Genomic DNA, 13,403 nt, shown 5'->3' with positions numbered 1-13,403 from the left:
CCTGTAAGATGTTGCCACTTCTCAGGGTCATCAGAATCCACTCTTTATGCTGTTTTGTAGACCTCTGTACTGGCTGTCAAACCGTTGGACTTCTCTGAGAAATCGGTATTTCTGCTTAAGAGTGGAGTCCAGAAAGGTACATCTAAAACCAAGTACTGCAGTCGACTAAAACATGAAGGTTTGAGAGCGATGGATACAAGGCATGCCATTCTGAAGATGCTAGGTTCCTGTTGCCCCCAGGCCAAACCCCAGGCTCTCTGCATTCTCTCCTTGGGCTGTCCGGTGAACTTTTCTGGCGACGCGGGACCTCCCTCCGGAGTGGCGACCCCACGCGGATACGGTGAGTCTCAAGGGTTGAGTGGCGGGCTCCGGCGTCACCGCGCGATGGGGCAGAGGTCCTGGCGGCCAGGAGAAGCCGGAGGTTGCTCAGCGGGCGGGGAAGGCGTTGGGGGTGAGGGTGGACAGAGACTGAGTAACTGCAGGAGGAACACAGCCCGGCCCCACGCGCGGCCCGAGGACTCGGACGCGCAGGGACGCAGAGGCCCGGGCCGCCCGCAGGGGGCGCGGCCGGCGGGGGCGGGGTGGTTCGGGGCGGTCTCCGCGCCCTCCGCGCTGCGTGGGGCGGGGCGGGGTGACCGCAGCCCCCGGCACCTGGCGATCTTGGCGTGTCCCGCTTCGGAGCGCAGTGCACGGCCGCACCATGGGGTTGGAGAGCCTGGAGGTGATCTTCGACCGCGTGGGGCACTTCGGCAGGTAGAGGAGTGGGGACTCGAGGTGGGGAGGGAGGGCGGCCAAGGGGAGCGGGTGTCACGTGGGTGGACGCGCCGGTGGGGTCTGTTTCTTTCCGTTGCGTTCGCGCTCGGAAAATACCTCCGCCCCAAGTGTCCCAGGGAATCCAGAGACCCGCATCCAGACTCCTGGCCCTGAGCTGGGCTTGTCCTGTCGGACCCTGATGGAGAGACTTTCCCATAGCGAGCAGAGGGGCGCCGGAGCTCGCTGCGGGAATGGTGGGTGCGGGGCTGGTTCGACCTGGGGCGCGCCTTCTGCGAGAGCGGGAGTCGGGAGGCCCCGCCCGAGAGGCTGGGTCGTACGAATAGAGGAGGGCTTGTCCCTGGCCACCCATTTCTCTAATCTGCCAAACCAGCTCCTTTTTCACGTCCCCAGACGACTGCTACCCTGTCCCGCCGTGCCTTGGCGTCTCTCTCAGTGCCTGGCAGATATTGCCTCAGGAACAACCGTTAGTCGGAGTTTGTTCCATTTATAGATACGTAGTAAGTGCCAGGTGCACTGTGCCAGGTGGTACGCAGTGCACACAGTGTTCCATTTGATGACCACTGGGATCTTGCAAAGGAGGTGTTCGAATCTTTAATGATTGGGAAACTGAAGCTGGTAGGGCCAAAGACCCACAGCTACCTCATGGTGGGACCTAGGCTCAACCTTTGTACACTTGGCACCGTCTTTTCATTTGTTAAATTAATAAAAAAAAAAAATTGAAAAGGTATTCGTTCGTGGAGAAACGCTTCTCTGACCCTATTTTGGGAGGAGAGGAAGTTGGATGAGGGGCTTACAGCATGCAGATCAGAGATTTGGAGCTAAGCCTGACTCCTGGCCTGCTCTGTGCCTCTAATGCGATTCTGGGAATACTGTACCTCAGTTTCCTATCCACAAAATGAGAGTCATCATAATACCTGCCTTACCACCCTCTCCCAGGTGTGTAGTGAAGAAATGGTGTGTTGCTGCTCTTGAAGGTGGAGCGTTGCACAGATTTTGGTTATAATTCCCAGCGTCTGCAAAAATGAAGCTACTGAGCAGGTGGGATACCTGCATTATTGAATGTGGAGTTGTGCCTAGCTCGGTCATCAGCTCTTTGTACATCTTACCTTCTTTAACCTTTACTAGAGCTCTATGAGATTGGTTGTATCATTCTCATTTGATCCATTGAGAAAACAAGGGCTTGTGCCTGAATCACAAATCTAGTCACAGCAGAATTGAATGTCATTGGATGGCCATTGGCCTTCACTGCCCATACTCTCCACCATGATGCTCTCCTGAGCACAATTAGGTACCAACTCCGAGATTCGGCCGTGTCCTTTATGTATTATCTCATTTTAGCTTTCTGAGTTCCATTCCTGGCTCTATCATGTATTAACTATATGGTCCTGAGCATTTTACTTACTACTTCCTCATCTGTACAATGGGGTAAGAATAGTACCATAAATGTTTATTATAAGGATTCCCTATGCAGCCTCTCATTTCATCCTCACAGTAACCCTATGAGGTAGGAGGTACCAACACTATTCTTAACTCCACGTATTTTGGGATTATTTAAGGTAATTATATTGGTTGGGGTTTGGCTGAGGTGCTATAACAAAGAGTTCCCTCAACTGAAAGTTCGTTCCTCTCCAGTCACTGTTGACGGCAGGTTCTATTCCATGGGGTTATCTGGGGACCCAAGTGGGTAAGGCAGCTCTGCCATCCACAGTATGGGGGTGTACCTGGGGCAGCTGCTCCCATTGTTCTCTCCCATACGATCAGCTGTAGTTCACCATGGTGGAAGAAAAGGAAAATGGATTTTGAGGGACAACTCTTGGCTGGCCACAATAATGTATGCAAAAGTCTTACTATTCATAAGCTCTCAAGAAATTATGGCTATTATTGTTAACCAAGTCCCCATCCTGGTGGGAAGGGTTGATTATGCAAGCAGCTTGTAGGAAAGAAAAGGGTAACAAGCCAAAGCTTACAGCAGAGGGTTTGAAAACAGTGTGACTCTAATATGGTACCCCATATTTTTCTCTAGTATTTACTCTAATTGGTTTCCTTATTGTTTATAAATAGAAAGGGAGGTTATTGTGTATTATGAGTCTTCTTTTAATGAGACCTACTGAAAGTGTTAATCCCTAATTATCTCTCATTTCTCAGTCATTTCTAGGGTGAGAAAACACTATCCTAATCACCTTAAGAGTGGAAAGCAGGACACCTAAGAAGAATTAAAAGGCAGTTCCAAGACTTGTCTTGAAACCGTATTGAAATTTCATGTACTTCACAGCTTAAGTGCGAGGGAATTGAGGAAATAGATTCAGACATCTGTGTTAGGGGACCTAAGAACCTGGATCCCTGAGTTGTTCTGAGATAAGGGGAGAGATGGTTTAAAATGTCACACTTGGATTGTGGACCCTGTAGCTGACTTATATATGTGATATAGGTAGTGTTTTCTTTAACATATGAACCTTTTTTGGCTCTTCTTTTTTGATGTCACGTTATGAACATCACAATAGCTAACACTTATATGTACTTACAATGTGCCATAATGTTTTATATGTATTAAGTCCGTTCCCACAACCACCTATTTTTCAGATTAGGAAACAGAGGCACAGCAAGGTTAAGGGCCTTGCCCAAGGCCCCAGATGGTAAGTAACAGTCAAGATTCCAATCTTGGCAGTCTGGATCTGGAGTTCATGATCTTAAACCATAGTTGGGTACTATGCTTCTTTATACAGAATAATATAAATCAAGCACTAAAACCCATCACTTAGATTGCACAGGTCCCTTTCCAGGGCGTTCTGGTCATCTTTGCTTTTCCTTGCATCTGGATTTTCTGCCTATTGTGTCTCTATGATTTTTTCCCCATTAATATGTCTCTCCAGCTGTAGGCACAGTGCTGTGTTCTATCTATAAGTCCATTGTCCTGGAGGGACCTTAGGTTGGGCACATGGATGGCACCTAATGGACAACAGTCTTTTTAAGGTAGAGAGTGATATGTTAGAATTCTAGACAACCAAGGAAGATTTTGTTTTTCCAAGAAGTTATCCATGCAAAAGGGAAAAGGAAGTTTAAATTGAAAGAATGCTCAGAATCCTTCCAGCACGTAGAAAGCATATTTCGGTGAACTAGCGTGGCTTTTGGGAATTGCTACGTGGTTTATTATTTGTGGAGTCCAAAGTGTGAGAGTGTGAGGTAAGCTTACAGTCATTCCCAGGAATATTTTCGTATGCCATGCTAAGGAGGTTGGGTATTAGGAAGATCACTTTGCAGAATGGAAGGTGCATTGGAAAGGCAGAAGTTGGGGAAAGAGACCAGAGAAGACTCAAGAGCCAAGGTGGAAGATAGTGAAGGTCTGGGCCAAGGCAGGGGGAGTGTGAGCACGGAGAGCAGGACAGGTAGAATACACAGGACCTCCTGGCCTTAAGGCATGAAGGAGAAGTGGGAAGGACCACGTGGGCACTCCCACCTCATGCCCTGTGCCACATATTTCTGGTTTGTGTGGGTGATGGTGTCCTAAACCCAGAAACAGTTACATTCTAATGGGGGCAGGCTGCGAGCTTGAGATTGTTCGAGTCTCTAACTTGAGTTCCTTGTGGGCATTCTAGGTCGAGACCTCCAGTAGCCATTTGGGTAAATAATGTATTGTTCAGGCAAGCCACCTCCTGTCAGTATAGATTAGGTGGCCATTACAGGCTGAAATCCAGCTGGTAGGGTCCATGTGGACTGGGTATGCCTTAGCACCCATTCTAATCATGCTTCTGCAGGGCATTGCAGAATACTGTGCCCTCTCCCTGAGTTTTACAGATATAAAACTTTTAAACTGACATATTTCCTATGTACGGAAGAGTATGCACCATAATCTACAACCTGATGAATCATCATAAAGTGAGCATACCCGAGTTACCACCCCCATGTCACCCTTTCTCATGCCCTCTCCCAGGCACTCTCCCTCCCCCTTCCCCCCAACTCACTATTCTCCTCGCATCTGACACCATAGATCATTTTGCCTGATTCTAAACTTTACATAAATGGAGTAAAAAAATCACATATTCTCCGTCTGGCTTCTTTTGTGCAACATTGTGTTTGTAAGATTCACCCATATTGTATGGAATAGTAGTTGATTTTCATTGCTATATAGTATGTCATGATACGAATATTCCATAGTTCATTCATTTACTGTCAGCAGACATGTAGATTGTCTTCATGTTGGGTTTATTATGAATAGGCTTTCTTGTATGTGTCTTTTTGGGTGCTTGAGTACACATTTTGTTGGGTATATACACTGGGAGAGGAATTTGTTGCCGAGTGTGCATGTGGTCAGCCGCCAGACAGTTTTGCTAAGTGGCTGTGACAAATTAAACCCTCATAAGCTGTTTATGAGAGTTCCAGTTGCTCCATAACAATTGTTGAATATTTTGAACGTCAAACTTTGTATAAGCATAGAGTTAAACCAGAGAATCTGATTTCCTGGAGCAGTTTCTTAACCATGCAGAATGTCCTAGGAAGTTTTTAAAGCTCGTGTAGCGTTCCGGACCCCATCTCAGACCCGAACCACAATCACTAGTGGTGGCTGGGACAGAGAAGATATATCCTAGCTTCAGAGGCCTGCCATGGTGGGCGCTCTGTTGAGAAGTGTGTGTGGTCAGAGAATGTGAATAGAGAACCAGAGAATAGTTCCGGCGATGACTGTGGGGTTCGGGCTGACTGGGGAAGGAACCGAGGCCAGGAAGGTGGCGATCAACTAGAGAAGCTGGCGGGATCCAAAGACTGGACACCTGGATGGTTCTGGAAACGGGGGCAGTGGGATGGATGGTGGCGGGAGAGCTGGCAGGGCGGGAGGTCATGGTCAGAGAGCAGAATGGGAGCCTTTCAGTGGTGAGGCTCCTCCAGGTGGTGAGACCACTGAAGTACCAAACCTAAGCCCCTGCAGGGGCAGGTAGGTAAACCTGAGAGAGACAAAACCTGTCTCCTGTTTGCAGGGGCTGTGTCATATTTTTTTGAGCTGAAACTTATGGGGATGGGGAGAGTCAAATAGTTCTAAATGTATGCATTATTTATGATTTACGTTACATTCTCAGTCATGTTCATATAGTAGTGGTATTGTTATAGGATGCTTCTTGGACCCCGAACAGGATTTAGTTTCAAGAGGACCTGACCCTGGGAGTTAGAGGCTGACCTGTCACAAAGTCCACGCTGTAATGACTTGGAGAGAGTGATGCTCAATCTGTATTAGACCCTGGGAGCTTGCTTTTAGTGGAGAAGTTCACGTCACCTTTTCTCTCCAGCATTTCCCGGGCATTTATACTTTTACCATAATTTATGTGACCAGTTTCCTGTTGAAGGACATTTAAGTTTCCAATATTTTGCAGTTGTATACAGCACAGAGAACTAAATTTATAAATTAACTTTAGGAGAATTGCTATTCCTATGTCTAATACTTGTTACTTTTAGGGAAGTAAAGTTTCTTTTTTATATTTAAGAGCAGATGATAATACCCATTAGTCTAATATAGCAAAGTAAAAAAAAAAGGATTAGCGAATATTAGCAAACTATTTTCTTTAGTAAGGTTAGCTTTCCATTTCATTTACATGAGAAATTTGCTAAGCAAAAATGTTTTGATCAGTGAATTTCAGGTAGTCCACAAACTTTGAAGTGTGTTGAAATGATTAAATGAGATAATGAACGTGAAAGTGCTTAAACTTTAGGTGTTAGTGGAATATGCACAGTGACCAAGATAATGCCTAATAAGGTGTTATGTACAACACAGCAACAGGTATAACCTGGGTGGGAATAGAGCCTCTGCTGTGTTCAGAACAGTGCCCATCTAGAGTCTGCCTGATAGGGCTGAACCACTTGGATAGAAGTCTCTAACAGAGCCCTTCCAGCTAGCGGTTATTCCTGAAGGCTGGGAAACGCTTCCTGAAAAAAATGCCAGGGAAGGAAAAAATACCTCCTGAGTGCAGGAGGTTGTTACCTGGGGGCAAGTGATCCAATGTCCATGCCAAGCGCTCACAGGTAGCGTAGCCTATGTAGGCCAAGGGCAGAGCCTGACCCTGAGGCTCTACAGTGACATCCAGCATCCAGCGCGTGAGGACTTGTGACCTGCAGGGGCGAGGGTTGGAGCACCACACTCGATCTTAGCCTTTTGGAGTGGGTTGAGCCACAGCAACTCAGGGTTGTCTTCTCACACCACAGTTCCTGCCCAGCCTCTCTCGTGGAATAGATCGAGGCTGATTTCTAATCATTTTTCTTCTGACAAGGGCACCTTTTCTGGAAAAACAGAGCTGGCTTTCATTAGCCCCAAGGATGTAAGCTTTGGGGGCTCCACTCTTCTCTTGGCTGCTCATCGCAAAGAGACCATGAGAATAGCAATTTGTGTGTTCGTTCTCCCTCCCCTTCACTGCTAGAAAAAAGAAACTTAATTCCCGCCTGTCTTTTGCTTTGTGTGTGTGTTTTTTCTCTGAACCGTCCAACGGGGCCAGTGCCACATACAGAGTTCAGCTTTGAATTTGTGGCTGGCATCACCAGCCTGTTGTGTCCTAATAGCCACAGCACTTTAAATGGATCCATTTTACTTTTTATCTACATGAGGTCCTATGAGACGTGAGGAATGGTGGCCATGTACCAGCTTGGCAGTCATCCCTGAGGACTTGGAGAGGTTGCCAACTTGATATTTCACAGCTTTGCTTCTGTGGCTTTGCCTAGCATTGTCACTTGTGATAATTGTCAAAATAGAGTGTGTTTACCTTATGGTGGGCAAAGACAATCCTTTGGAGTGCTATAAAAAAATCCATGTTACATATGAAAGTATGTCTATGAGTAAATAAATATGTGAATTTATATTTCAACATATATATTAATTCAGTTTTATATGAATATGTCCATGTATGTATGCTCCTTTTATGTGTTTGTGTGCACGTGTGCATGCACACACACACACACACACATTCATTTATTTTACCAATGGGGAACCCAGTCAAAATGTTTGGCCTCTTGAACACCTCCTCTCCTTACCAGAGGTAGGAGTGAGTATGCATTAACTTCAGAACTGTTCATTTTCAGCCCAAGGTATGGTATTCCGTGACATTCTTTACACATTGTACTACACACCATGCTGGGTGCTCTAGGAGACACCAAAGTTCATTCAACCTTTTATGGGACTTTTTTTTATCTGTTTGATAGAGAAATAGAAAACATTCACCCGGTGTCCTTTAAAAAATCAACATAAATAACAAGATGGTAGTTCAGTTGCATAGTGTGGTCAGAGAAGAGAGAGAACGAATGAAGGTGAAGAAGGGGGAAGCAGATAGCAAAGGTGGGCCTGGGAGAAGCAGGCAGTGAAGTGTAAAGTAGGTATTTGGGTAGAGGGAAAACGGGGGGAGTGGAGGGAGGAGAAGGAACAGACTAGACCAGCAGTTCACAGAATGCGATCCACAGATCTCTGGGGTCTACGAGGCCAAAACTATTTTCATAGACTAACATGTTAGTTGCCTTTACTCTCATTCTCTCATGAAAGTACAATAAAGTTTTCCAGAGACTGTAAGACATGTAGTAACAGTCATCAGATCGAAGGCAGATGCAAATATAAGAAACTAGCTGTCTTCTATTCATCTAAGTTTTTTTTTCTTATTCACAGGTTTATTAAAAAAGATTTATCTGAAGATCAACAACATACTCATGAACTTCTAGCTTAGTACATTTATTTATTTTAAAAAGAGGATAAGTTTATTTGGTGTGATATGTTTATCAAACACAAGAAATCTATTAGTGTTTCCTATATAATTTCTAAGATGTTAAAACAATATTCATCTGTCTTAAATTTTTGTATGAATAAATCATACGCTTACTCAACTGTAGTTATTATCTGTTTGAAATATGAGCCAGCATTTATCTATTGAACGACTTATGGAACCAGTACTAATCCATATAAATTCCTGAAATATTAGCGACGACGTATTAATCCAAGTTTTAAATGTAAAACTGTGCCACTCTTCTCACTAATTCTGTTTTATTTTGTTTTGAAAACTATAGCTGTATGTTGTTATGTCTAAATGGATTAATAAATATTTTTAATTTTCTCCATTTTTATTTCTAATTTAAATAACCCTCATAAAGAAAAGCTCCTTGAGATCCTCAAAATATTTAAAAATGTAAAGGTTCCTGAGACCAAAGAGTTTGAGAACTGCTATGCTAAGGGATGGTCAGAAGCACCTTCAGTGAGAGGGAGCATCAGGACCATGTGTGTTTGTGGAGGGGAGGGGGGTGTGTGGCAGGCCTGGAAATAGGAAGGGAGATGAAGATCGCAAGTGTTGATGTGAATTTACTTCAGGGTGATCAGGTGAGACCTATTTTCTACTCCTGTGATAATGGTTTTATAGTTGATGTTCACTGTCTGAACCAATTCTGTTTTAAATCTAAATCATGAAATCACCTGCCCACAGGGGCTGTTCTTTCAATTTCAGAGGTGTGAAATTTGTCGGGGCAGTCCAGATTTTATACAATCTACCCTGGGGTCCTGTTAGCACAGTTGTCCTTGTGAGACAATTTCTATTTTGGAAACTATGTCACTGTTGGTTTGAGTCTGTAAATTTGGAGACCTTTAATTGATCATTAAAATTTTGAATACACTCTTTTAAGTTTCGAACAATTTTAGATTTACAGAAAAGCTGCAAAGATAGTATAGAGTCCCTGTATACCGCTCACCCAGTTTCCCTTGTCAACGTCTTACGTTGCCGTGGCGTACTTGTCAAAACCAAGACACTGACATTGGTATGTTACCATTAACCAAACTCTAGACTTCATATAGATTTCACTAGTTTTTCCATGAATGTCCTTTTCTTGTTCTAGGATCCAGTCCAGGGTACACACTGCATTTAGTTGTCATGTTACCCCAGTCTTCTCTGCTCTGTGGCTGTTTCTCAGTCTTTCGTTGTTTTTGTCTTTGTTTTTTGAGCTTAACAGCCTTAGGCTTATTGGCCAGGCAACCTGTGGAATGCCCCCAATCTGGGATTATCCGTTGTTTTTCTCATGATTAGACTGGGGTTATGGTTTTTGGAACGAGGGCCACAGAGGTGAAGTGCCTGCTCATCCATCACTTCATATGAGGGATACACGATATCCAAACATCGTGGGCATGTTAACCTTCAACATTTGGTTAAGATAGTGTTTGCCAGTTAACTATTTTTTCCCCTTTTCCTACTATATTCTTGGAAAATGAGTCACTAAGTCTAACATAGCCTCGAGGAGCAAAGAGTGGGACTTAAGCTCCATCTCCTATAGAGTGGGACTATCTATAGATATTAGTTCGAATTCCACTGTAAGAAAGATTTGTCTTTTTTCTCCTTTATATTTATTCATTCATTCCTTTATATCAGTATGGATTGTCAGGATTCTCCAGAGAAACAGAAATAATAGTATACGTAAACATATACGTATATTTTTTTTATAGATACAGGTGTATATATTGTACACAGATATAGATAAGAGGAGATTTATTATAGGAATTGGTTCATATGATAATGGAGGCGAAAAGTCCCATAATGTGCCGTCTGTAAGCTGGAGACACAGAAAAGCCAGAGGTGTAATTTGGTCTGAGTCCAAAAACCTGGGAATCAAAGGGCCAATGGTGTAGTCTGAGTCTGAAAATCCAAGAACCAGAGACACTATTGTCTGAGGGAGGGAGAAGATGGATGTCACAGACCAAGCAGAGAGAGGGAATTTATCCTTTCTTGGCCTTTTTATTCTATTCAGGTCCTCAACACATTGGACGATGCTCACCGCTGTTGATGAGGGCCATTTTCTTTGCTCAGTCTACCGGTTCAAATGCTAAACCTCCTCCAGAGACACCCTCACAGACATACCCAGAAATAATGTTTTACCACTTATCTCGGTATCCTTGACCCAGTCAAGCTGACACATAAATTAACCATCACAATAGGGATTCACGTATTTATTTTATACTTTGGGGCATACTAGATTTTTTATTTTGTTGTTCAAATTGTTGTAATTTTGGTCACCTGGAGCTCTTTCTGTGTTCCATTGACATACCTCCATCTTTCTGTATTTTGAGCACTTCCGTTCTGATATTACGAGATGTTCTAGGCTTATTTTGTATTCTCCCTCTCCTGGTCTTAGAATCGACCATTTTTTTCCCTGGCTCCTTTTAATGGAGAATAGTATTTAGAAATCAAGCTCTGGGCAGTGGGTGTGCTTGTTACTCTTGGGTCATTACTTCTAGGCCATCTCAACAGATAGAGCCATGTTTTATAAGCATATAAAACATATATGTATATATTAACCTACATATACAAACATATCTGTAATTGTTTCTGTGTTGTCTATCCATATACATATATTAAGCTAAACATGATAGAGACCCTTCATATTTGCTTAGATTCTTCTTTAGCACGGAGGCCAGATATAATGACTTGCTTTTCTTCTCTTTTCAGATTCCAGGTGTTTCTCTATTTTACGTGTGCCATCCAGAACACTGCTTGTGGTATGCACTACTTGGCTGCTGTGTTTCTGACATTGCACCCTAAGCATACCTGCAGACCCCCAGGCAACGTGAGTCAGATTGTTTTCCACAATACATCAGTTTGGAAGTTGGATGACATCTGGACTCAGTTTTCCATAGGCCGTGGAGATTACATTGTAGTGCAGCTCTATGACGGGGACGTTTGGGAGCTCACAGGGTGTTATAGGTACCGGAGGGAAAACAAGTCCAGTTTGAACTATGATTATGATGGCCTTAAGAGTTCCTCTCCTTGCGTGGACGGCTTCATCTATGACAGGAGCAAATGGGACAACACCGTGGTGACTCAGTGGAATCTAGTCTGTAATCGAGAATGGTTTGCATCGCTAATCCAGCCCACATTTATGTTTGGAGTTCTGTTGGGAGCGCTGGCTTTTGGCTATCTTTCTGACAGGTAAAATGAAATATTTAGGATTGTTTCTGTGCATGGTTCATTTTCCTATCTGGTTTTCTTAGGGGATAGGGAATTATGTTCAAACTTTAGTCATTTTCATGCCTCCTTTCTAAATACCCACCTCTTTGTTGATCTGTTAAAGTACAGACACAAAATAACAGAGTGATAAGAGGGTGGGTTCTGAAGAGAGTATGCCAGTGTTCAAATCCTAGATCTACTAATTCTCTGTGGACCCGGGGCACATTGTCTAACCTCTGTTTTGGAGTCTTGTTTATAACCTAGAGATGAAAATAGTAGCACTCACCTCTAAGGTTTAGTGGAAAAATTAATACAAAAAAATTACCTTAGACATATAACCACTCAACAGATACTAGCTATTACTTTGAATGTTTTTTATTCATTAAATAGACTCATCTTTTAAGAGGTGTAGCCTGGCATTAGTAGGCCACAGAGGCAGACTTCTACACAAAGGCTTAAATGCTGGTATTCTCAGACATAAATAATGAAGTAACTATGTTTCCTGTTCTTAAAGAAACAGAAGACACATTTTAAAGCTTTGACAAAAGTCTGGAAATTGTATTTTAAAATGACATAAAGTCGAAGAATAACTACCTGGAACATCTAGAAATAAAAAATGACTAACTTCCTAGGTACTTTTAAGCTATTATACACAGCTAAAGAAGGAATTAGTAAAATGGATGATAGCTCAGAAAAATCAGCATTATTAAAACAGAGAGACAAAGAGTTGGAAAATATGAGATTAAAATTCATGGAGACAGAAGGATAAGGTCTAGAACATATTTGATATTAGAAACTATTCAGTGGAAGTTATCACATGAACAGATTAGAGGACAAAATTCATGTTAACAACTCAATAAATATAGGAAAAGCATTCGATAAATATCAAAACCCATTAATGATAAAACTAAAATAGAATAATGTCTTTAACCTGATAATGGGTATTTACTAAAAGGTGTACCATGAACCTCTTAATTGTGAAAGGTAAAAACTTTTCCTTTGAGATCAGGAAGAGACAAGGATGTGTGAAATCCCACTTTCACTTAGTATTGTAACGGAGATTCTGGCCAGTACTGTAAAGCAGAAGAGAGACAGAAAAAGAGATGAGAGAAGAGAGGGAGGGAGAAAGACATCAGGGGAAAGAAAGGAGAAAAAAGAGTCATTGTCTGTAGCCATTACAATTCTGTGTAAAGCCATCTCAGAAAAATCAGTTGCAACCAGGTAGTCATTGACAGAACTGTAGGAGTTAAGGAAGTAGATATTCCCCTCCAATAAGCCTGTCAGTGGAGGAAATGCAAGATGCAAGGTGCCTAGAGAGAAGATTCTTGTCTTTGGTTGGAAGAGCCTTAAAGCGAAAAGAAGGAGTCAGAAGAGAGGGGAAGGTAGAGGAAAAAGAAATAACTGGTAGAATAGGGTCTCAGAGGAGGTGGGAAGAGCCATGACTGAATACAAAGGTTGTAGAATGGAATTTGGAGAGAAAGGATGTGTCTTTAGTAGGGTGGTGGAGGGAAAAGTAGGTCGAAAGCAGATGCAGGTTGTGTTGCCAAATTGGCAGAGCAGGAAGTTGTGGGGTTCTCTCTTTCATGGTCTCTGTTCCCTGCAGGAGATGGCTGCTCATCTGCTGAGAGTGAAGACGTTCAGGGTGATAGAGGGAGTAAATGAGGGATGGGTAAAAAAAATAGTTTTAAATGGCAT

The 13,403-nt window shown here is 43.1% G+C and overlaps 1 protein-coding gene across 1 annotated transcript in view; it reads left to right on the top strand.

Annotated features, from left to right (window-relative positions):
- Positions 1-650: 650 nt before the first annotated feature.
- The window catches only part of SLC22A16 (solute carrier family 22 member 16), a 32,778-nt gene continuing 20,025 nt past the window's right edge, over positions 651-13,403 (top strand). The window contains exons 1-2 of the mRNA XM_016137008.2: positions 651-753; positions 11,211-11,690. Of these exons, the coding sequence (XP_015992494.1) occupies positions 701-753; positions 11,211-11,690 (533 nt within the window). The 5' untranslated portion in view covers positions 651-700. The remainder of the gene's footprint in view (positions 754-11,210; positions 11,691-13,403) is intronic.

The sequence above is a fragment of the Rousettus aegyptiacus genome, unplaced genomic scaffold, assembly GCF_014176215.1.
Source record: "Rousettus aegyptiacus isolate mRouAeg1 unplaced genomic scaffold, mRouAeg1.p scaffold_m13_p_1, whole genome shotgun sequence".
Taxonomy (NCBI): domain Eukaryota; kingdom Metazoa; phylum Chordata; class Mammalia; order Chiroptera; family Pteropodidae; genus Rousettus; species Rousettus aegyptiacus.
This window is presented reverse-complemented; position numbering and strand designations above follow the sequence as displayed.